The sequence below is a fragment of the Oncorhynchus nerka genome, linkage group LG14, assembly GCF_034236695.1.
Source record: "Oncorhynchus nerka isolate Pitt River linkage group LG14, Oner_Uvic_2.0, whole genome shotgun sequence".
Taxonomy (NCBI): Eukaryota; Metazoa; Chordata; class Actinopteri; order Salmoniformes; family Salmonidae; genus Oncorhynchus; species Oncorhynchus nerka.
Window position 1 is genome coordinate 71,593,076 of NC_088409.1, and position 24,680 is coordinate 71,617,755.

General features: G+C 44.5%; 2 protein-coding genes and 1 pseudogene across 2 annotated transcripts in view; 1 reads left to right on the plus strand and 2 right to left on the minus strand.

Annotated features, from left to right (window-relative positions):
• Positions 1–38: 38 nt before the first annotated feature.
• On the minus strand, positions 39–6,912 carry LOC115141831 (glyoxalase domain-containing protein 4-like). The gene is made up of 9 exons (XM_029681074.2): positions 6,823–6,912; positions 6,357–6,406; positions 6,108–6,228; positions 5,855–5,999; positions 2,094–2,230; positions 1,724–1,810; positions 748–861; positions 575–661; positions 39–483 (listed from the first exon to the last, which is right to left on the minus strand). The coding sequence occupies exons 1-9, from the start codon at positions 6,910–6,912 to the stop codon at positions 418–420; spliced, it is 897 nt and encodes a 298-aa protein (XP_029536934.2). The 3' UTR covers positions 39–417.
• A 315-nt stretch (positions 6,913–7,227) lies between these two features.
• LOC115141832 (rRNA methyltransferase 3A, mitochondrial-like) lies at positions 7,228–9,268 on the plus strand (annotated as a pseudogene).
• A 985-nt stretch (positions 9,269–10,253) lies between these two features.
• Positions 10,254–24,680, minus strand: part of LOC115141830 (nucleoredoxin-like) — a 56,812-nt gene continuing 42,385 nt past the window's right edge. The window contains exons 2-8 of the mRNA XM_029681072.2: positions 23,758–23,875; positions 20,709–20,842; positions 17,901–18,001; positions 17,582–17,688; positions 16,563–16,742; positions 15,764–15,888; positions 10,254–10,940 (exon numbers count right to left, since the gene is read on the minus strand). Coding sequence (XP_029536932.1) covers positions 10,758–10,940; positions 15,764–15,888; positions 16,563–16,742; positions 17,582–17,688; positions 17,901–18,001; positions 20,709–20,842; positions 23,758–23,875 — 948 coding nt within the window. The 3' untranslated portion in view covers positions 10,254–10,757. The remainder of the gene's footprint in view (positions 10,941–15,763; positions 15,889–16,562; positions 16,743–17,581; positions 17,689–17,900; positions 18,002–20,708; positions 20,843–23,757; positions 23,876–24,680) is intronic.

Sequence of the window (24,680 nt, forward strand, 5' to 3'; positions counted from 1 at the left end):
TGAGGACTTCAAATTGAAATTACTTTTCTACCACACACTTGCAGTCTTGCACTTCACTGTTCTGATGAAGTCAGTGTTTTATTCATTTCATTGAGCTGAACAGGTACAATTGTTTTCTTTGCATACAAAAACATGATTCATTTTAAAGTTGTCCATGTTCATCAAGCTTCTGCCACAGTATGAATGAAATATATGTACACTTTCAGTCTCCTAAACATCTCTAAATAATGCTTCTGGTTGAGTAAAATCTACTGACGTAAGTGCAGCTGGAAGGGTAATGCCATATACGGGGCAAAATATACAGGCAATTAGAGATCCCATGCTCTACACCTCTATTGGAGTGTTCACAAACACATCCAGGTACAGTAGTTGGAGATGTCCAGTAGACCCGTGACGGCTCAGCTATGTTCTAAGCATTTACCCTGAAGCCTTCTGCTTGCTGTGCTTGGCAAACCACTCATCACTTTTATCTTCAGCCATAGCCTGAAAATAAATTAGGGTAATAGATTAAGACTATGTACTCAGTGATAATGCAAAGTATGGTTTAATTTTCATAATATTTCTAAATACCAACCTTATCCAGCAATGCATTTCCATTGGGGTCCATCTGGGAGAGTTGTCTGAATGCCTCATCTCCCACAAAGCAGATCTCATGGCCATCCTAGACCACATATGACCACCGTTATTATGTGCAGAATGTAGAATTAATACATTTTACCCATGTTAATCATTTGGTAATGCACTCACTGGATCAGCCAGAATGACCACTTCTACTGTAGCCTTCCCAGGGGTGTCCAGGCTAACCAAAGGAGTAAGGATTTTATAGTTTTCTTTTGTCATCAGGGCTTCAAGATCTGGCAACTAAAAATAATTAAACAACAATTATTCAATATTGCTTTCTGTGTGCATGTGTAACCGGTGTGAAATGGCTAGCTAGTTTGCAGGGTGTGCACTAATATCGCTTCAATCAGTGACGTCACTCGCTCTGAGACCTTGAAGTAGTTGTTGCTCTGCAAGGGCTGCGGCTTTTATGGAGCGATGGGTAACGGTGCTTCAAGGGTGACTGTTGTCAATGTGTGCAGAGGGTCCCTGGGTCGAGCCCAGGTAGGGGCGAGGCGAGGGACGGAAGCAAAACTGTTACACATGTAAATCATTTATAGCATTGTATAGACCCCTTTCTGTGTTAGCAAACATTGCTGCATGAGGGCGATGCGAGCAAGCTGATGGCAGAACAAGGGCTAGTTCTTATAGAAACGCCAGCAAAAAAATACTATTTACATTTTGCTTATGAGTGATTTCACACTACTTTTGGATTATAAGGCTCGTATGAATGTCCTGTTTAATATGTTTGTGTCATCATCGCAAATCACTGCATTATACTTTCAAAAAATAATAATAACTCGGAAATGGTGTCTTTGGCTAGCTTTTGCAACAGCCTATTTCAATGATCGTTAACATTCTAGCTAACAACTGCTGCATCCAATAGTTATTTTGCAAAGATTACAACCAAATATAACCTTTGTCAACTGTTCAAGCTAGAATCAAAACATTGTAAGCATATGAGAGCCCAAAAAAGTTATTTTGTTTAGAATAATAAAAATGTTAATCTAGGTGATGTTGAATGGGCGCAAATGGCGACGGCTTTCTTACTGCCGTCAAGAGACACGCGGATATGTGCATGACATCAGTGTGTCGTGTACTGGAAAAGGGTCTATTACTTCACCTGCTTATGTGGACAAGAGAAAGCAATCCTCCCGAAAGCTGTCCCATGATCTACTGTCCCATCAATGTTGTAAAGCTCTAGTTTACACTGCAAATATACAGAAAAACACACCTAGCATTAGCACCATCTTATCAATTAATGCAAACACACACTCGTGTTCTAAGTGTAGAACACAGGAGGCTGCTGAGGGGAGGATGGCTCATAATAATGGCCGCAATGGAGCAAATGGAATCATCCACATGGAAACCATTTGTTGGATGTATTTGAAACCATTCCACTAATTCCACTCAAGCCTTTACCACAAGCCCTCCCCAATTAAGGTGCCACCAACCTCCTGTGGTGTAGAACCAAGTGTCTCTCTCTCACACACCTGAGTGTCTGTGAATCCCATCAGCACAGTCTTTTTCTCCTCATTTCTCTCCATCACCTTCATCCCCAGAAGGGAGGACCAGTAGTGTGTTGATTTCTGCAGGTCAGACACTGCCAGACATACCTTCTGTACAGGATCTTTAAACAAGTGAAAAACAGATACACATACAGTTGAAGTCGGAAGTTAACATACACTTAGGTTGGAGTCATTAAAACTCGTTTTTCAACCACTCCACAAATTTCTTGTTAACAAACTATAGTTTTGGCAAGTCGGTTAGGACATCTACTTTGTTCATGTCTACTTTGTGCATCTACTTTGATTTCCAACAATTGTTTACAGAGAGATTATTTCACTGTATCACAATTCCAGGGGGTCAGAAGTCTACATACACTAAGTTGATTGTGCCTTTCAACAGCTTGGAAAATTCCAGAAAATGATGTCATGACTTTAGAAGCTTCTGATAGGCTAATTGACATCAGTTGAGTCAATTTGAGGTGAACCTGTGGATATATTTCATGGCCTACCTTCAAACTCAGTGCCTCTTTGCGTGACATCATGGGAAAATCAAAATAATTCAGCCAAGACCTCAGAAAAACAATTGTAGATCTCCACAAGTCTGGTTCATCCTTGGGAGCAATTTCCAAACGTCTGAAGGTACCACATTAATCTGTACAAACAATAGTACGCAAGTATAAACACCATGGGACCACGGAGCCATCATACAGCTCAGGAAGGAGACGCGTTGTCTCCTAGAGATTAACGTAATTTGGTACGAAAAGTGCTAATCAATCTCAGAACAACAGCAATGGACGTTGTGAAGATGCTGGAGGAAACAGATACAAAAGTATCTATAGCCACAGTAAAATGAGTCTTATACCGACAACCTGAAAGGCCGCTCAGCAAGGAAGAAGCCACTGATCCAAAAACGCCATAAAAAAGCCAGACTACGGTTTGCAGCTGCACATGGGGACAAAGATCGTACTTTTTGGAGAAATGTCCTCTGGTCTGATGAAACAAAAATAGAACTGTTTGTCCAGAATGACCATTTGTTATGTTTGGAGGAAAAAGGGGGAGGCTTGCAAGCCGAAGAACACCATCCCAATCGTGAAGCATGGGGGTGGCCGCATCATGTTGTGGGGTGCTTTGCTGCAGGAGGGACTGGTGCACTTCACAAAATAGATGGTATCATGAGGGAGGAAAATTCTGTGCTTATATTGAAGCAACATCTCAAGACATCAGTCAGGAAGTTAAAGCTTGGTCGCAAATGGGTCTTCCAAATGGACAATGACCCCAAGCATACTTCCAAAGTTGTGGCAAAATGGCTTACGGACAACAAAGTCAAGGTATTGGAATGGGCATCACAATGCCCTGACCTCAATCCTATAGAACATTTGTGGGCAGAACTGAAAAAGCATGTGCAAGCAAGAAGGTCTACAAACCTAACTCAGTTACACCAGCTCTGTCAGGAGGAATGGGCCAAACTTCACCCAACTTCACCCAGCAGCTCTTGCTGCTGGTGAGTCTCTGATCCACCTCTACGCAGACGACACCATTCTGTATACTTCCGGCCCTTCTTTGGACACTGTGTTAACAACCCTCCAGGCAAGCTTCAATGCCATACAACTCTCCTTCCGTGGCCTCCAATTGCTCTTAAATACAAGTAAAACTAAATGCATGCTCTTCAACCGATCGCTACCTGAACCTACCCGCCTGTCCAACATCACTACTCTGGACGGCTTTGACTTAGAATACGTGGACAACTACAAATACTTAGGTGTCTGGTTAGACTGTAAACTCTCCTTCCAGACCCATATCAAACATCTCCAATCCAAAGTTAAATCTAGAATTGGCTTCCTATTTCGCAACAAAGCATCCTTCACTCATGCTGCCAAACATACCCTTGTAAAACTGACCATCCTACCAATCCTCGACTTTGGCGATGTCATTTACAAAATAGCCTCCAATACCCTACTCAACAAATTGGATGCAGTCTATCACAGTGCAATCCGTTTTGTCACCAAAGCCCCATATACTACCCACCATTGCGACCTGTACGCTCTCGTTGGCTGGCCCTCGCTTCATACTCGTCGCCAAACCCACTGGCTCCATGTCATCTACAAGACCCTGCTTGGTAAAGTCCCCCCTTATCTCAGCTCGCTGGTCACCATAGCATCTCCCACCTGTAGCACACGCTCCAGCAGGTATATCTCTCTAGTCACCCCCAAAACCAATTCTTTCTTTGGCCGCCTCTCCTTCCAGTTCTCTGCTGCCAATGACTGGAACGAACTACAAAAATCTCTGAAATTGGAAACACTTATCTCCCTCACTAGCTTTAAGCACCAACTGTCAGAGCATCTTACAGATTACTGCACCTGTACATAGCCCACCTATAATTTAGCCCAAACAACTACCTCTTTCCCAACTGTATTTAATTAATTAATTTATTTTGCTCCTTTGCACCCCATTATTTTTATTTCTACTTTGCACATTCTTCCATTGCAAAACTACCATTCCAGTGTTTTACTTGCTATATTGTATTTACTTTGCCACCATGGCCTTTTTTGCCTTTACCTCCCTTCTCACCTAATTTGCTCACATTGTATATAGACTTGTTTTTTTACTGTATTATTGACTGTATGTTTGTTTTACTCCATGTGTAACTCTGTGTCGTTGTATGTGTCGAACTGCTTTGCTTTATCTTGGCCAGGTCGCAATTGTAAATGAGAACTTGTTCTCAACTTGCCTACCTGGTTAAATAAAGGTGAAATAAAAAAAATAAAAAAAACTTATTGTGGGAAGCTACCCGAAACATTTGACCCAAGTTAAACCATTTAAAGGCAATGCTACCAAATACTAATTGAGTGCATGTAAACATCTGACCCACTGGGAATGTGATGAAGGAAATAAAAGCTGAAATAAATCACTTTATACTATTATTCAGATATTTCACATTCTTAAAAGAAAGTGACCTAACTGACCTAAGACAGGAAGTTTACTAGGATTAAATGTCAGGAATTGTGAAGAAAAAAACAAACATTTAAATGTATTTGGCTAAGGTGTATGTAAACTTCCCAACTTCAACTGTACACAATATACAGGTAACTGTCAAAATAAAGGAAACACGAGTAAATGAGGGATACAAAGTATATTGAAATCAGGTGCTTCCAAACAGGTGTAGTTCCTGAGTTAATTAAGCAATTACGTTCCATCATGCTTAGTGTCATGTATAAAAATGCCTAGTTACCCATTATTTTGGCTACCATGGCTAGAATAAGAGATTTCTGACTTTGAAAGAGGGATCTCAAAGGAGCATAGTGGGTTTAAAGTGTGTGTGGGTGTCTCGGTCACCAGATCTCAACCCAATTAAAACACTTATGGGAGATTCTGGAGTGGCACCTGAGACAGTGTTTTCCACCACCATCAACAAAACAAAAAATTATGGAATTTCTCATGAAAGAATGGTGTCGCATCTGTCCAAGAGTTCCAGACACTTGTGGAATCTATGCCAAGGCGCATTGAAGCTGTTCTGTTTTGGCAGTTACCTGGATGTAAGGAGTATTGATATCTAGATTGGTTACAGATACGTTTGTGCTCCTGTCTACTCAATGCAAACCAAACATGGCAAGAACTGGCATGATGGCACAAACAGACTGGTACCCAGGTTAATTTCCTCCTGGACTTTTAAAAAAGCATGGTAGACTATAGTCTACTTTAGAGTCTACTACAGCAATGATCTTTTGTGCAAAGCACTGTTGACCCACCATTGTGAGGCTGCTCTTTGTCCACCAGGTAGAAGCGGTAACCTCCAGGAGCCTCAACCAGATAGAGAGCCTCTCCAACCTCAGTGAGGGGCCAACCAAGCCGCTTAGCATTGCTGACAGCCTGGCTAGACTGCAGAGTTAGACCCTGAAATAAAGACATGGTGGCATACATTGAGTTAGGATTGGGTTAAAAAAAATATATATATATATATATATATATATATATAGTGTTCATGAATAACCATTCTCTTACCAGGAAGTCATTGCCAAGGCGATATTCTCCCACTCCATAATTGTAGGTCAGCTCAGCCACAAAGTGATCATCCTCTGGACCAAAGCCGACCATTGTCTTGCTCCATTTTCCATCATAAGGGCTGAATACACACAAGCAAGTAGGGCATCATATGAGAGAGACCGTGACTATTGTTACACAACAAGTAATTCAAACATTTCATTTTCATAAGAGGTGTTGGTTGAACAGTAAAGTTGGCAGCCTGCCTACCCATTACAAGTGGCCTTGCATCCCTCTTCAAACTCTTCGTGACGCAAAATCTGAAATCAAATCAATGATTTTGACATTTTGGCAAAACAGTGATCTAGTCCCCAATATCACGTGAGTTTACAGCACTATGAACACCATTGAAGCACAAATCATAAACGATTGAAACAAATTAAATGTGGCGCAGCAGTCTAAGACACTGCATCCCAGTGCAAGAGTTGTCACTACAGTCCCTGGTTCGACTCCAGGGTGTATCACATCCGGTCATGATTGGGAGTCCCATAGGGCGGCGCACAATTGGCCCAGAGTTGGCCGGTGTAGGCCGTCATTGTAAATAAGAATTTGTTCTTAAGTGACTTGCCTAGATAAATAAAGGTTCAATTAAAAATACAACGGTGGTACACTCTGTGCAAGTGAAATCTATTGGTCACATGTTTGAGGATGTTCTACGAAAGAGCTGGAAATGTACCTTCATGCCTAGCACATCTCGGTAAAAGGTGGCCGTTTTGCTTCTGTCACCCACTTTGAAAACGAAATGCAAGGCTCGTCTCAAAGCCATTATATCCCAGGTGAGTTCGCTGTGTACTTATGTTACGACGTTTTTTTCAAACGCTCTGTTTGTCTACGTCGAATGAGGAACCTTGCAATCGATTGCTCTGGTATCGATTCTATGGAAGACAACGTTTTTCGGTACAGATAAAATGATTTGCCGCTGAATCGCAGATCAAATCTATCAAGATAACGAGGAGTATTTAAAGTTAAGCATATTATATTGTTTTACAGATCAGTATTACCAACAAAACACGTTTTACTTGGATTACCCCCCACACATTTGTTTATGGTATAAACCAACCAATCGTCATGCCGCTGTTTAATGTTTCCACGCCCTCTTCGCGAAGATGGTGACGTCCATGAGAGGCATCTTCTTCCAACAACGAAGTCATATTATGAAAAAGGCAAAGACTGTATCGTAGATTCAAAAAGATACGTGCGAGCATTGAAAAGGAGACCCGTGAAGGTGTTGTATCCTGATAGTGAGAGGACATTTCAAACATCGAAAAAAATGTCAGATCAAATCGGCACAAGCAGTCTGACAGTTGTCTCCAAAATGAAGGAGTCCACTGTCAACGACCATTAAAAAAATTAGACCACTGATCGTGTTTTCAGCAAGTCATGGAGTGCCAGAAATGACAAAGCATCCTCAGCGCCGGGAACATACAACCAATCTGAAGGACCAACTAGGTGGCCTCAAATTCGAAAGGACCGTCCCTGGTGACAAAAGATTGGCGTAAGTATCTGTGCATGTTGGCTATCGACCCTATGTTAGATAATTGAGTGAATATATCCGCTTTCATTATAGTGGCTAGTAGAGGTTTAGTAACTACGGTCTGTGATGTATGTTTGCATGTAGACTTTGTATGAAGTCAAGATACATAGCCTGCTATCTGGACTAAACATCAACGATCTTCTCGCCCTCCTCAGGAGGGTGGTGAGTGTGGCTTGCTCCATGACGTTTCGGGAGCACCAGTTTAAGATCCTGCTAGGGGGGGTGTACTGGCTGCTGGTGCCAACCCCCAGATGGTGTTCTTCAGTTCAGTGTACACACTTTGTGAGCTCCCCTTGGACAAACTGAAGAGGGCCACTCTGGTTAAAGTCACGTTTGAGGAATATCAAGATCTGGTCTGACCTTGTAGCGCCAAAGGGAGTGATAGGTATGCTAGGGTGTATGATTTTTTTTTTTAAAACAGCGCCCTTAACCACTGCGCCACCCGGGTGTATGATTTTGAAGTTCTATACTCTACTGTATATTGACAATACTTTCCCCTTGTAGCCATATTTTCTCAGCCAGACCCATCCTGGATGACATTCCCTCAGGACCAGCGAGGTCAGTCTGTGCCACTGTCCCTGATTTGTGACAACGTGCGGGAACCTGGGCACCATCCTGCCACAATGTCCTGCTCGCCAAGGGTATGTCATGATGATAAACTGGGGATGGGCATAATCCAATTTATAGAAATGTTACACCCTATTCAAGTCAATGATGCCATATTGGGTGGACTGGTGGCCATTTTGACTGTACCCATAGGAGCTGATAGTGAGGAATTAGTGTGTGAACTTGTGCACTACTCTGGATGGTTCTTTCACTAAGTATGTTGTGTAGGTCTCTTTTCACAGGCTGTGTGGACGCTTGGGAACCTAAGGTGCTGCGAGCAGTGATTGGTGCCCATTTCCGCCTTCCCCAGCTTGGACTGGGACGACATTCAAAACCAGCTGCCAAAGTCTGACTGTCCACGTAGCAGACAACTGCAGCGGCTATGAGAGAGAAATAGCTGAGAACATGGAAGCAAACCAGTCCAACAAACCTTCAAAGGCAGGGGACTTTGGATGGGTGAGTAGCAGGCCTAATTGTAAAGACATGCACTATGAGGAATATCAGATTCCAAACGGTCACTTCCAAGAGCGGCGACCAAGTTGTACCATGAAGGCTGGGCTCAGGGGAACACAGGCCTTGTGATTGGTGGAGAAACTCATGGACTGAGTCTGGAAGCCGTCCAATTGGCTGAGAGAACTGCCGGTCCAAGACTGTTCATCCCGGTGGTCCCTGGAGTGGACAGTCAACTCAGCCATGGCAGCCAGCATGCTCCTGTTTGAAGGCAGCTGTTAAACATAATGGAGACGTCTTGGAGGAAAGCTTAATCTAAAGTGCAATTTCCATGATTTTCCTGGAAGCCATTTTGAGTGTAACGGACATGTTATTCCTGGTGTCACTTTTTCCATGCATACATTCTAGACTGCACAACACCTCTTCACTGTACCTCATGTCAGACTGACTCATATGGATGGATTTCATTTCCATATTCAACTCTGCTAATAAAAGTGAAATAAAATCAGCGTTTGGCTGAAAATGACAATTACCACGATGTGAAATGTGTTCTTTCCGGGCCGCCTATTTACTCAATTATATCTTCCAATTCCTGCCAGTGTGGCTTTGTAAGCTTCACTTACACTCCACACAGTTGCCTACTATATTTCCTGCCAGTTATGACTAAACTGCTGCCATTCAAGATGACTGCTTAATCTCTATACTGGACATGTGCATGTCTGTTTAGCAAGGGAAATAACCTGTCAATTAACAACTTCACTGATGGGCATATGAAAGCAATTATCATAGTAACCACAGTGGCACCTGAAGCAATTTGGGAACATTTACTGTAGGCAAGGAAGTTGTAGGGTAAAAAAAACAACTTAATTGAAAGGTGTGAAATACTTGGGTTGTCTTACACTGTAAACAAATGGGTTGTACACAGTCTGACATCAAGACAAATTGTACTTAAAAAAAAATATATATACCAAGCTAATACTTTAAAATACATTTTCTCAATGGAATAAAACTGCTTGACCAAGTTAATGAGAACTGGCCTCATGGATAGAGGAAGTTGCCAGACAGTTGTGCTTAACAGTGAATTTTAATGGCTGTGAAGTTATGACTAAAGAGGACCAGGGAGTGACAGAAAATGTGAATTAATACTTCACTTAGTTGCTAAGATGGATTTTAAATGCCATTTTTGTGCCTTAAATATCTGGCCTTTTCAAGAGAGGATCTTCACAGAAAACCATCTTAAATGTCAGTGGTTGAGATGGAAACATTATGATAAGACTACCATCTCTCGTATCATGGAGAACATGACATGGTATTTGAAATACCATTCACAATACAAAACAAGCAAATACAGACAAAATGACCTTTTAAAACAGGGAAATCAGACATTGTTAGGTCTATACTGTATGCACAGCGGTCATACTATTCTGCAGCACCTTTTAAACAGAAGAACAATAACACCAGATGGAAGATCAGAACATTTTCTGCACTGCATACTTGTAAATTACAACTACAGAACATTTGTTGCAATCATTTTATTCTTTCCCAGCAATGAGGGTTTGGCAAAAGAAAGACATTGTGAAAATTCAAGTCCATTGGGTCAACATTGTGTGGTTTCTTCTAGTATCAAGAAATGCCAATAACGAAACTGATCAAATATGCTATTGGAGCCAAAAAGCAACAGAATGTCCATATTACTGTAGGGGCTTTAGTCAATGCAAGGCACCACAGGAGAAGACTCCATGAGAGAAAGCTGTCCTGTCTAAAAAAAAGTTGATGTCAGTCAAAAGTGAGACCTTTGACAGAAAGGGAGAGACTGGAGAGGAGGCTGGCTGGTGATGGTAGCCAGGAGTTCAGGGTTTGATGGAGGTGTGGGTTCAGTCCCATAAGTTTAGGTGTGTCCCCCAAATGGCACCCTATTCCCTATATAGTGCACTACTTTAGACCAGGACTATGGACCTTGGTCAAAAGCAGTGCACTATGCAGGGAATAGAGTGTCATTTGGGACAGTCTAGCCATGCTCTCTAGATGGGCTCTGGTTTGAGCTTTTCAGCCAGAAAGTCTTGGACAAAGGTCTCCACCACGGCCGGTGTGATCTCCTCCACGTCCTTAACGTACTTGGCCCGGGCAGACATGTCCAGGATGGTGAGCAGGGGTGCTGCCTCTGGGAGGTTGGTGTAGTCACGCAGGGAGTCACTCATGTCATCCTGGGAACACAGACAGGTCAGTCATGATCATACAACAATCTTGTCTACCAGCGGTAGCAATTGTGCCTGGGGAAGAAGTTGTATGACAAAGTGAAGTGGCGTGGCCTAGTTTACATATAATCAACAACACTTTATCCTGTGTGTCATGCGAAAGGAATTGCTAGATAATTGCTAACATCCTTATGACCGAATATAAAAACGTAATTGCTTTCAATCAGTTCTGACTTGATTTTGGTATAAAAAAACTGGGACACAAGATGAACTATGGCACTTAATATAACTCAATGGATTCATAACTGAAGGTGATAATGTCAATGTCTGCTTGAAGACTGAGGAGGGAGCTCTTCTTTTCTCTCCTGCAGGGAGTGTTCACCACTAGCCAGGGCTCCGTCATGCACCCCACTGTGGGAGAGAGCTGGGGGGGGGGTTCCAACAACATCCATCCCTTCAAAGCCTCACCCACAGACTACAAGGCTGGGAAGCTTCAGAGACACATCACAGCGTGTTTGGATAGTGTACACGTGGGTGAGAAGGAGGGGGAGAAAGTGGTGTATTCCCTCATGTCTGGTGAGAAATAGTAAAAATGTGTGTGTGGTGGAGCTTTGAGGACAGACTTATGTCACTGAATGTCTTTTTACAAGCCTTGTTCAGTCCCAGGCTTGATCTCACCTCTCACCCTTTTAACAACTGGGAATTACAGACAATCATAAGACAGCAGGAATAACTCACTATAACACCACAGCAGACAGGAAGCGGCACCCCAGCCCACTCGGAGGGGCTATCAATTATTCAGAGAAAAAAACATGCACTTTTTGGCAATACTTGCAACCGCATGTCATTTCAGTTAGTAATCTTAGAGGAAGCTTTTCCCCACTTCAACAAAGCTGCATTAGTTCCAGTCAGTCCAGACTTTTCTTCTCAATGTTAAAGAGGATTCCAAGTGTTGATTTGTGAAGTCAGATTTCAGCTCTGTCATGCCAGATTAGTATATGACATCTTCTGAGATGGTCTCTCCCTTCCTCGTGACAGGATGAGTTGATTTCTACTCAACTAAGCCCTCTGGGTGAGAGAGACTTGGAAGAGATCAAAGAACAATTTCATATGGAAAATATTTCAAAATAGAGAAGTGACAGAACACTACCACCAGCTGGCGCTGTCGCAAAGGCTTGGCCCCGTCATTAAATCACAGCTTTTCACAAAATGTTTTTTCTTTTTTGGAGTAACGCTCCCGTTATCTGGAAAAATGGCAGTAAAATATTTCAACCTAAATGGATTGAACTGCACAATCAGCTCTCCGACCAGTTTGGCCACTTTGTTACCTAAAAAGGACAAGTATGTATGCAAACACAGTTTGACTTGTTGCGAAACCGCTAGCAGAACAGTTGAGTTATCCTGTGGCATGTAAGATCTGGAGAGCTCACTTCCCCTGAATCTCTACCATCTGATCTGGGAGCAGATAGTCTTAAACCTATTCAACTTCAGAAAAATATACAATGAAAGTAATTGCTACACTTATGAGGATGTTTAATGGATGATTCATGTAGCCACAAGCTACATTCCCAAGCTTGAGAAAATCTGTGACTCCTCACATCCCCCATAAAGTCTTCTCTTGCAAGCTTAGATTGAAGATACATCCTCGTCATTTCCTTCGAAAGGAACCACAGAAAGAGAAATCACAGGAGTCTCTGTTAGCATGGCCTCCCAGCATCTTAGATATGAAGAGATGTAATCTCCATGGCTGTCTTCTTCTCTGTGGGAAGTCTCGAGTCTTCCTTTGTGTGGCTGCTAACCATGTGTAAACTGTTCTTCATGAGAAGCAACCAGTCCAGCTGTGCGAGTGATAAAGAGACTGGCCCCCATCCTCGCTCTCAGCCCAGCTCTGAATACAAAGACAAAGGGTATCTATGCTATGCTACGTATGGCCTGCAGTCACTGACTGACTGCTGTGATAAGGCTCCCGTGTGCGTTGACCGTATGGAACCTCCTGCTGCACCATGTCAGGTTTATTCTGACCATTGTAGCACTGTGGCATTCCAAAGAGTAGACGACGTTCATCAGATAAGGACCTGCAAAGATAAGAAGCTCCCGTTGGCCAGACGGCCTGGAAAGCAGCCTACTGATTGGTCAGCTTGAGAGTCTCCAGGCGTTGTGAAATTCAGGATACAATCGGCACAGCGATATGACTGGCTGAACAACGGCCTATCAGTCTGTATCACTGGGAGATTCAGGCTGGAAACCCATAGTTACTGAGAATCACTGTATCAAAGGATAGGATATAGGCCAGCTCGCCCCTGTATCTTTACATACTGTACATTGTAAAGCACTGTTAGACCTAATGAAAAGTGTTTTTAATTCAATAAAGTTATATTGTTGCTTTAAATGACAGGGATTTGCCTGTGAGGGTATTGCTTCTTGATGATTGATTGTTTCATTTCTAACTGTTGAACTGTATTGCCAGTAAGAGACACAGGAGACGAGTGTTTTCTAAAAACACCACACTGCTTGGACGTAAATAACTAGTGGAGAGGCCAACCTGTCTGGCTCACAACACACACAGTGTGACACAGGTCTCTGTGTCTACATGACCTTTGTACCCTGGGGTCAGGGAGGTTAGCAGGTGATACGGGTGGCAGACTAAACTATTGTCAGGATCTCCTATTCCTGGCTAAACCTGGGAAGATCAAGGCAAAGAAGACAACTATACCCCAAGTATCTCATAGTTAACAATATAGAAACACTGTAGATATAAAAGACATAAGACATTTACAGTATTTATTGCAATCACAAATATCCATCAATCCCCATGAATTTTCTCTGTGAATAGGGCATCTTCTTCATCTTCAGCCTCCAGTATTTATGCTGCAGTAGTTTGTGTCGGGGGGTTAGGGTCAGTTAGTTATATCTGGAGTACTTCTCCTGTCTTATTTGGTGTCCTGTGTGAATTTAAGTATGCTCTCTGTAATTCTCTCTTTCTTTCTCTCTCTCTCGGAGGACCTGAGCCATAGGACCATGCCTCAGGACTACCTGGCATGATGACTCCTTGCTGTCCCCAGTCCACCTGGCCGTGCTGCTGCTCCAGTTTCAACTGTTCTGCCTGCGGCTATGGACTCCTGACCTGTTCACCGGACGTGCTACCTGTCCCAGACCTATTATTTGACCATTCTGGTCATTTATGAACATTTGAACATCTTGGCCATGTTCTGTTATATTCTTCACCCGGCACAGCCAGAAGAGGACTGGCCACCCCTCATAGGTTTCTTCCTAGGTTCTGGCCTTTCTAGGGAGTTTTTCCTAGCCAACGTGCTTCAACACCTGTATTGCTTGCTGTTTGGGGTTTTAGGCTGGGTTTCTGTACAGCACTTTGAGATATCAGCTGATGTACGAAGGGCTATATAAATAAATTTGATCTTCTAATGGTACAACCGTAGGTTGCAAGTCCGTTTCTCTTAGCCTCTCTGTGACTGATAGGGGATCTCCTTACCCCACCCTCTCATTTTCTTCAGGCCAGGTTCTCCATGTTGGGCTGCCAGCATTGTACTGTCTCACTGATTAAGTAAACCATCCCCAGCACAGCAGCTGGCAGACAGAGCCTAGTCTGACCACGTGCAGGCAGGCCTCGCCCAGGCCAGGGCCCTGCGGGCTGCATGGGGGTCCATCCTGTAACCTCAGCCTCTGCCTGGCATAACAGAGAGCCCAATGGGTCCATGGCAGGGAGTGATATCTAACAGGGTATACACATTCGGTCTCCAAAATGTTACCTTATTCCCCATAGGGCCCCATATAGGGAATAGGGTGCCATTTATAGGGAATAGGGTGCCCTTTGGGACTACCCCCAGTCGAACAGATCGAGTGCTGGTGAATTCAGATCCAGCTACATGTAACCCAGACGATGAGAAAACTGTACCTGCCTGTTATAGACTACCACAGACTGAACATTAACCTAGAAAGCAACACAGACCTTTCAGCTGAGAAACAGATTCACTGATGTAACATTCATTAGAATGGGTCCAATCCAGATGAACATAAATACCAATCAGTATGCAACAAATCCCCAAACAGGTGAAAAGGTAAAGAGAGAGGGTGTTAGTATGTGGTCTTAGCCCCAGTGTCTGTCTGTGTCCGTAGCATTAAGTCTGACAGAGAGCAGAGTGGCCTCAGGCAGCCAGGCAGAGGGTAAGACAGGACAGAGAGGGAGCACCTGTGCAGCTCCCCATGGCTGAAACCTAAACCATCTGACATGGGACACCGTCCTGACCCCCCCGAGCTCTGAGCCCTGTGAGCAGAGGAGTGAGGGAGGCGAGGGGGAGCTAGCTAATCTGGTAATTACGGCTGTCCCTGCTGCTAACTCCACAAGCTCTTGAAAGGATGAGAAGGAAAATCAAGAGATAACAAATGTTCCCTCCTGCACTGAGGGCAGGCAAGTGGGTGGGCGGAAAGATCGAGGGAGAACAGCCATCATCAGACACACGGCCAGCTAAATTCTGGGCCATGGGCCTTGTGGTGTGCCTCACATAAAAGTGAAAGGGGGTTTCATCCCTCAGAAATGGCCCCTCTGACATTATACTGTAGCTTATGTCAGTTGGGGAGTAATGGCATGTTCTCTACCAGAGGATGATGATATGTGATAACTAAAGCAGATGGAATATCATGCCAGAGCATAGCAACAAGCAAACACACAGACACCCACAGTAGAGGAGATGTACAGTACACAAGACAGGAATGCAAAACAACTAAAATGCCAAAATATAAGACAGATTTCATCACATGTGAATATTCTCATCTAGGTCAGCTGGAGGTGTTTGTGTGTGTGTCCATTATCTTACCTCTCCAGCCACGAAGAAGAGCAGTGGTGTCTCCTCCTCCTTGGCTTTGTACTTAGCCATGATCTTCTCTGCGATTGGCTGGATCAGCTCCTTCGCCGGCTCCAGCTCTCCCTCCTCCTCCGTATCTGAACAAGAGATACACAGGTGTCAAAAGAGGAAAGGTTGAGAGAACGTGAGAGAAGAAGAGGAGAGAAATTGGCGTGAAGGCATGAAGACTAGAGAGAGGACAGGAAGAAGAGAGAAAGAAGGTAAATGAGCAGAGAACAGGAGGAGGAGAGGTCTGAGGGGGTGAGTGAATGGACAGATGAGCAGATGAGTGAGGAGACAAAAGGAGGAGAGCAGATGGTCTGTGGCTGACCCCTTCGGATCTGATCTCAGGGCCTGAAATCATGAGGTCATCAGTTTGCACCCGGTCACTCCATTCTCACATTGCTGTCTTATTGTCTCGTCTGGCTTGATGGTTGCCCTGTCCACTTTGGCCTAAGCCACTTAGCAGAGGATGGCATCCATCTCTCGCACTGCTAACAAACAAATATACAGACAAACCATTTCCTTCGCTCCGCCCTACTCTTGCATGTTCACAGACTTAAAATAGCATGTGGCCGTACAACTGATCTGTTCACTTTTACTACATGCACAATGCTATTTAGAATGTAGAATACATAGTCTGAAGGATTGGTTTGGTAGAAACCAGCACTGAATGCTCCTCCATTCACCCACAAAGAGCGCGAGGTAGGGCCTCTCGTGGCGGTGCACGGTAGGGACTGACATTGAAATGTTCATCCACTTATCTACTCACCCACAAAGAGCACGAGGCAGGGCCCCTCGTGGAGCTGCACAGCGTTAGACTCGCTGAGCTCCAGTACGGGCCGGGGGTGCCAGGGGAAGAGCCGACACTCTGGGTCATTCAGCACCTCCACACGGCCCTGTCGCGTGATCATGTGACCCTCCGCGTCCAGCAGAATAAGGGTGGGAATACCTGGGAGGGAGGAAGACAGAGGAGAGAGAGGGCGCGAGAGAGAGGGGGAGGCAGGGTGGGAGAAAGAGGAAGAAAGAGAGAAATATGGAAACCGGGGGAGAGAACAATCATGAACTGTAGATTTTCACTCTGCCACCGCCCCTCCTGTTCTTCCATGTTTTTCAGTTGCTCTCACCACATATGGCTGCATCTCTCACTGTTTATCTGTGTGGTATGGAGGAGCTTTTAATCCCTGAGGCTCTGACTGTCCTCTGCTCTCTGAACTCTCTCCAGTTCCCTCCCTCTCTCCATCTCTTCTCAGACTCCCGCTGATTTTTCTTAACGCCCGACCCTTCTCTCCCACAGTCTTTCAGATTAGAATATCACTGTGTATTAACAGCCTTATCAGACACAGAGTGCACAGTGTGTGTTTGGCTGGGAGGAAGGGTGTGTGTGGTGATGGGCCAGTGTGAATAACATGGGTTTGAATGGGGAAGCGGGGCAGTATCGACCAGTCCTGCAAGCATTCTGAACATTCCAGCCAGAAGAGGTAATGAGCCAGCACTTTGTCTACAACCACACTACTCCTCTCTACAGACAGACAGAGAGAGAGAGAGAGAGGACCCTTACTCAGCGAGCAGAACAGTAAACTTGATTACCAGCTCACATTCCTTCAGCTTCAGGGCTATCTGTTCACTGTTCCCTACCCAGCACAGCGTAGAGCTGGCTGCCATTAGGCCGCTTCTCCACATCAACACATTATTAAGCCAGACCGCTAGTGTTTGATACTCACTCAGCATCATGTCCATGAGGACTACAGTATATCAGTTCAGGAGGAGACATCAGAGACAGTGTTGTACCTTGTATTCCAAAGAGTCTGTTGAGTCGTGATCGTCGGGCCTCGTCTGAGTATGGGACTGCCAACCAAGGCATCTCACTGAAGTACTGCTGAAAGGACTCCTCCGACCTGCATTGGTGGGCAAACACAAAACAACACTCAGTTCCACTGTCAACTCCATTTATTCAGTCAATTCAATTAACATATCAGAGGAGCATGAGACTCTGTGTGTGTGTGTGTATATATATATATATATATATATATATATATATATATCTATATATATGCGCGTGAGAGAGCGTGACAGAGAGAGAATGTATACGCGTGTGTGAAGGGAATACCGGTCAGCGCTGACAAACACCATCTCAAAATGTTGACCCGATTCCTTCACAGTGCGATATGATTCCAAGAGCACTCGGGTCAGACTGCGGCATGGAGGGCACTGCAGGGACAACACACACGGACACACTCAACAAGTTATGGCATTAGTTTACAGAATGACCTAAATTGATCAGTCTATATAAAACAGTATATAATGATGACATGGTGTTTTCTGACTCTCTCTCCCTACATCTCTGCAGTGCTTCACCCTCATTTTTTTATGTATTTATTTATTTCACCTTTATTTAAACCAGGTAGGCAAGTTGAGAACAAGTTCTCATTTACAATTGCGACCTGGCCAAGATAAAGCAAATCAGTTCGACACGAACAGAGTTACACATGGAGTAAAACAAACATACAGTCAATAATACAGTAAAAAAATAAGTCTATATACGATGTGAGCAAATGAGGTGAGATAAGGGAGGTAAAGGCAAAGAAAGGCCATGGTGGCGAAGTAACTACAATATAGCAAGTAAAACACTGGAATGGTAGATTTGTAGTGGAAGAATGTGCAAAGTAGAGATGGAAATAATGGGGGTGCAAAGGAGCAAAATAAATAAATAAATACAGTAGGGGGAGAGGTAGTTGTTTTGGCTAAATTATAGATGGGCTATGTACAGGTGCAGTAATCTGTGAGCTGCTCTGACAGCTGGTGCTTAAAGCTAGTGAGGGGGATAAGCGTTTCCCATTTCAGAGATTTTTGCAGTTCGTTCCAGTCATTGGCAGCAGAGAACTGGAAGGAGAGGCGGCCAAAGTAAGAATTGGTTTTGGGGGTGACCAGAGAGATATACCTGCTGGAGCGCATGCTACAGGTGGGTGCTGCTATGGTGACCAGCGAGGTGAGATAAGGGGGGACTTTACCTAGCAGGGTCTTGTAGATGACCTGGAGCCAGTGGGTTTGGCGACGAGTATGAAGCGAGAGCCAGCCAACGAGTGTACAGGTCGCGGTGGTTAGTATATGGGGCTTTGGTGACAAAACGGATGCCACTGTGATAGACTGCATCCAATTTATTGAGTAGGGTATTGGAGGCCATTTTGTAAATGACGTCGCCGAAGTCGAGGATCGGAAGGATGGTCAGTTTTACAAGGGTATGTTTGACAGCATGAGTGAAGGATGCTTTGTTGCGAAATAGGAAGCCAATTCTAGATGTAACTTTGGATTGGAGATGTTTGATGCGAGTCTGGAAGGAGAGTTTACAGTCTAACCAGACACCTAGGTGAGAAACCAAATGATTGCCTCGCCTGGTTCACCAACTATTTTAACTAATGTTTCACCAGAAACCAGGACTAACATTTCCTTTTGTTTCCTGGCCCATTCAAATGTGAGAACCTAAGTACTCAGGATGGAACTCAGGATGGCCTTGGCTTGGAGGCATTTGTTGTTGTGAGTGAGTGTTTTGAGAATGGTCTCTGGTCTAGTGTGTGTGTGTTGTATTCCCTCCCTGTCTCTCCCTTACAGGATATGGGCCAGTAGAGTAGAGCAGCGGCTGTGTGTGTGTGTGTGTGTGTGTGTGAGACATTAAGGTGGTATCAGAGTGCCAGCGGAGGCAGAGCTGTGTCTGAATAAAACAAACCAGACCAGTCTCATCAATCTCCATTTCATCCTTTTCTTTCTCAGCCTCAGTGAAACACACAGCTAGAGATGAGCTTAAAGTCAGTGAGGAACTGTGTCTACTCTATCCTGCCGAGGATCACTTCAGGTCGTTGGTAAAAAGTAATCTGCTGGCCATTTCACGATTGTAACCATCTCCTAATGGCGGGTGGATTTACGCTGGTAAGACAGGGGAATGTAGCCTTAAAATAATGCACAAACCTATACGATAGCTACCTCAATTACCTCATACCCATGCACATCGACATGGTACTGGTACTCCCTGTATAGAGTCATGTCATTTTCACTCGTTACTTTTAATCACTATTTCAATTTTTTTGTAGATAAAAAAAAAACCCTGCATCGTTAGAAAAGTAAGCATTTTACTGTTAGTCTACACGTGTTGTTTACAAAGAAGTGACAAATAAAAATGTACCAATTTGTATTGGTTTGGAAAGTGGACTAGTCAGAGTGTGTCATGGCTTGCTACTGGCTTGTCTCTGGAGCTGATGCCAGCACTGGCAGCTCATCATTGACACAAGCCTTTCATGAGTCACCAATTCACGACCTTCACACAGATGGGCAAGCCCAGCACTGATAGAGACAGACAATGGGTCTGAAGCCCACTGCCCACTTTAATGGGCACTAGTAGGTGATGACAGCAAGGAGTGGAATAACTAGCGACTGTAGTCCCAGACAACGGAAGTCCCCTAACTTCTCTGTCCATCCCCTGGCTACAGGCTGCTGTGTTTTCTCCCGCTGCGCCCTGCCACCCTGCCCTGGCTTTCACGGATGCCTCTGTTTTAACAGGGATAAAACTCATATCAGAGGACAGCTGGATGCCTGAAAGGGAAAATGAGGCTCCCCCTGCCTGCCCCACTCCCTGTGTGTGTGTGTGTGTCTATGTGCCCCACCCTGCCCCACTCCCTGTGTGTGTGTGTGTGTGTGTCTATGTGCCCCTCCCTGCCCCACTCCCTGTGTGTGTGTGTGTGTGTGTGTGTCTATGTGCCCCTCCCTGCCCCACTCCCTGTGTGTGTGTGTGTGTGTGTGTCTATGTGCCCCTCCCTGCCCCACTCCCTGTGTGTGTGTGTGTGTGTCTCTATGTGCCCCTCCCTGCCCCACTCCCTGTGTGTGTGTGTGTGTGTCTATTCGCCCCTCCTGGCCCCCCACCACTCACCCAGTGTGCTGAGAAGTACACTCCCACATAGTGGCCCTCCAGGGAGCTGATGTCTGTCGTCTGCCTGTTGTTCCTGAGCAGAGGACCGGCCACCACCTCCGCAAAGGGCTTGGGCCCCCAGGGGAACTCCAAGCCTGAGAGGGAGGACAGAGGGGAAGAGAGGGTAAGGGAGGGGGGAGGGTTTGGTGTTGGGGAGAAAGGATATTGAGAGCCAAGGGTCTGATTAGTGAACAGAGAAGAGTTTTTTCTATGTGTGACAAACTGCCCATTCAAAACCAGAGCACTCGCTCTCTCCACCCCTCTGGAACAGCTATTACATATTAAACACATCAAATCAAATCTAATTTTATTGGTCACATACATGTGTTATTGCAGGTGTAGTGAAACACATTTGAACTATTTTTCTGGGCAATTAATGTAAAGAAATAACAAATTTGCCTTGGGGCTAGAAGGACGGCTTCCTTATCTCCCGGCGCCATTTTGTAACCAGCATTTGTCATACATATACAGTACCAGTCAAAAGATTGGACACCTACTTATTCCATGGTTTCTCTTTATTTTTACTATTTTCTACATTGTAGAATAATACAAATGGAATCATGTAGTAACCAAAAAAGTTACTACATTTTCTATTTGAGATTCCTCTGCCTTGATGACAGCTTTGCATACTCTTAGCATTCCCTCAACCAGCTTCATGAGGTAGTCACCTAGAATGCGTTTCAATTAACAGGTGTGCCTTGTTAAAAGTTAATTTGTGGAATTTCTTTCCTTAATGCATTTGAGCCAATCAGTTGTGTTGTGACAAGGGAGAGTGATATACAGAAAATAGCCCTATTTGGTAAAAGACCAAGTCCATATTATGGCAAGAACAGCTCAAATAAGCAATAAGCATTTTGATTTGTTTACTACAGAATTCCATGTATTATTTCATAGTTTTGATGTCTTCACTATTATTCTACAATGTAGAAAATAGTAAAAATAAAGAAAAATCCTTGAATGAGTAGTTGTGTCCAAGCTTTTAACTGGTACTGTATCTAAACCCAGCATGTTTCCTACTCACAAGTTCCTTTGTACTATGTGACATCTGCGTTTGGAAATGGGACCGCACAACAGATGCAAAATGTTGTTTTAATGATGATTGAAAGCCATGCTTTTCCACTTCCTATACAGGGAGCGCTACCAGCCTTCCCTCCTCTCTTTCCCTCCCTCTCGTTTCTTTTTCAAGGTGTCTTCATTGTCAATGTCAAGCACGAGATGCATTTGGGATGACCAAATAAAAAGTTGTAATCAGAAATAAAGCACTGTCGGCAGGGCTGTAAAGGTTCCATTCCTCTGTAGGGCTTCATTAGGCAGGGCTGTAAAGGTTCCTTTCCTCTGTAGGGCTTCATTAGGCAGGGCTGTAAAGGTTCCTTTCCTCTGTAGGGCTTCATTAGGCAGGGCTGTAAAGGTTCCTTTCCTCTGTAGGGCTTCATTAGGCAGGGCTGCAAAGGTTCCTTTCCTCTGTAGGGCTTCATTAGGCAGGGCTGTAAAGGTTCCTTTCCTCTGTAGGGCTTCATTAGGCAGGGCTGCAAAGGTTCCTTTCCTCTGTAGGGCTTCATTAGGCAGGGCTGCAAAGGTTCCTTTCCTCTGTAGGGCTTCATTAGGCAGGGCTGTAAAGGTTCCATTCCTCTGTAGGGCTTCATTAGGCAGGGCTGTAAAGGTTCCTTTCCTCTGTAGGGCTTCATTAGGCAGGGCTGTAAAGGTTCCTTTCCTCTGTAGGGCTTCATTAGGCAGGGCTGCAAAGGTTCCTTTCCTCTGTAGGGCTTCATTAGGCAGGGCTGCAAAGGTTCCTTTCCTCTGTAGGGCTTCATTAGGCAGGGCTGTAAAGGTTCCATTCCTCTGTAGGGCTTCATTAGGCAGGGCTGTAAAGGTTCCTTTCCTCTGTAGGGCTTCATTAGGCAGGGCTGTAAAGGTTCCTTTCCTCTGTAGGGCTTCATTAGGCAGGGCTGTAAAGGTTCCTTTCCTCTGTAGGGCTTCATTAGGCAGGGCTGTAAAGGTTCCTTTCCTCTATAGGGCTTCATTAGGCAGGGCTGTAAAGGTTCCTTTCCTCTGTAGGGCTTCATTAGGCAGGGCTGACATCCCCACGGCCTCCGCCTCTGCAGCCTTTTATTGTTGTCCCCATTCACATTGTAAAAAAAGGCACTCCTTCCTGGCAACTTCTCCTCTGCTCCGCCACTCAAGACAGCTAGGCCCTTTCATAATGCTGAAAGAGAGAGGGTCCTGAATCCTCCCCCCAGCCCACCTCAAACTCTTACTACTCCGCCTGTAGCCGCTCTGTTTCCCTTCCTCACCACAACACAAACAAACACACACCCCTTTTCCTGCCACCGCTACCACACTACACACCCCCTCTAACAACCCTGAAAGCGGGGGAGGGGCGGGGGGTGGGGGGTGGGGCAAGAAGATGAATCTCTTCTCTACCCACTTCTACTGTAGTTGGTAGTTAATGAATCATGGAAATGATAGAGTATGTACTCTACTGTGGGCTGGGAGGGAGACTGGGATTCATTAGGCAGACTAATGTGAAAGTCTGCTCAGCTCATGTGAAATCCATTCCCCTGCACCACGGGTTCTACTGCCACGATGCTGGATACTCTACCACTCTCCACTCCCTCTCCTCCTCTCTGACTAAATGGGCCTTTCTCATGTTGTACAATAAGGGCTCTGAAGACCAGGATGTCAAAATATTGAGATGAGATGACATCCTCATCTGTCTACCAGAAAGGAATGCAAGCCTGCTCTTGCTAACAGGCAATCTCCCACTTAAAAGACAGGAAATTATAGGTCTGCAGATGTGGGAGTAAAAGGGGGCACTTTATAATATTCATGCAATACCAGAAGAGTACAGAAATGGAGAAATATGGCCAGCTCTGTGAAGGATGTGGCACAGAAACGTTGCAATATGAAATTGTGGCAAGGCATTTTGCATGTAATAAACTGTATGCTTGTGTGTACCGGTACATGTGCAGCTTCTCAGATGCTGAGGCTCAGGCTGACTGAGGAGACTTACCTTTGGGGTCATCTCTCACCACCAGTAGTCCATTCCGACACACCACCTTCCCCGTGGCTGCATCCACAAACACCAGCGAGGGAATACTGGTCACCTTGTACTTGTTCCACAGCTTCATCTGGACAGACAGAGGACAGGAATGGAAAATGTACCATTATTATAAATATACCTATACTCTGGTAAATCCACCGAGCAACAATGAGAAAATCAAACAAAGAAAGAAAGAGAAAAGTAATTGAACGTCATACATCTTACTAGTTGTTTTCCCATCTGGTTTATAACATCTGTTGATAAATCATTATTTGTCAGACATCATTGATCCAAAAGTTGACAGTGAAAATGGCTGTAAGCCTTTTACTACACCAAAAGTGCAGAAGTACCAGTATCTATTTACAAGGCAAGCTGAACTCTGAAGTATAAAAGGGACTAGAAAATGAGCCAGGTTGAATAAAACAGCAGCAGAGAGTCACCCTGCAGTGAATTAGCTGAAGGCTAGAATCACACTACAGCGAACTTAAAAGGGAACTGGCAGAGGAGGAAATTGACAGGGAGCGTTTTGCCCCTGCTGTGTCATGAACAAGAGCAACACGGAGTAAGAGGAGCAGAACAATCCACACTTGATACAAACCTTTTTCCACAGACTCTGCTACTGTACCACACCCCATAGAAAGATAATAACTAGATCGTAGTCATTTTAGGCTCATAGTACTATTCTATGTTGTACCCTCGCACTGTGGGTGGCACTTTATTTAGCCGATCCTTCTTCAAATGAAGACAACGCTGTACATGATTCTGTCTGTTCAATATGTGAAGCAAGCATACATCCACAGGCATTAATGGAGGAGGAACACACACTACTACATCTAATTATACTGAACAAAACTATAAAATGCAACGATTTCTATGGTTTTACTGAGTCACAG

Bases quoted from the DNA above. Each gene is read 5' to 3' on its own strand.
- LOC115141831 (XM_029681074.2), bottom strand. From the start codon at position 6,912: ATGGCTTTGAGACGAGCCTTGCATTTCGTTTTCAAAGTGGGTGACAGA. The intron at 6,000-6,107 runs GTAAGAGAATGG...TCTTTATTTCAG, and splicing joins GCCTTGGCAATGACTTCCTG to GGTCTAACTCTGCAGTCTAG. The intron at 1,811-2,093 runs GTGTGTGAGAGA...GTATATTTGCAG, and splicing joins TGGGATTCACAGACACTCAG to TGTAAACTAGAGCTTTACAA.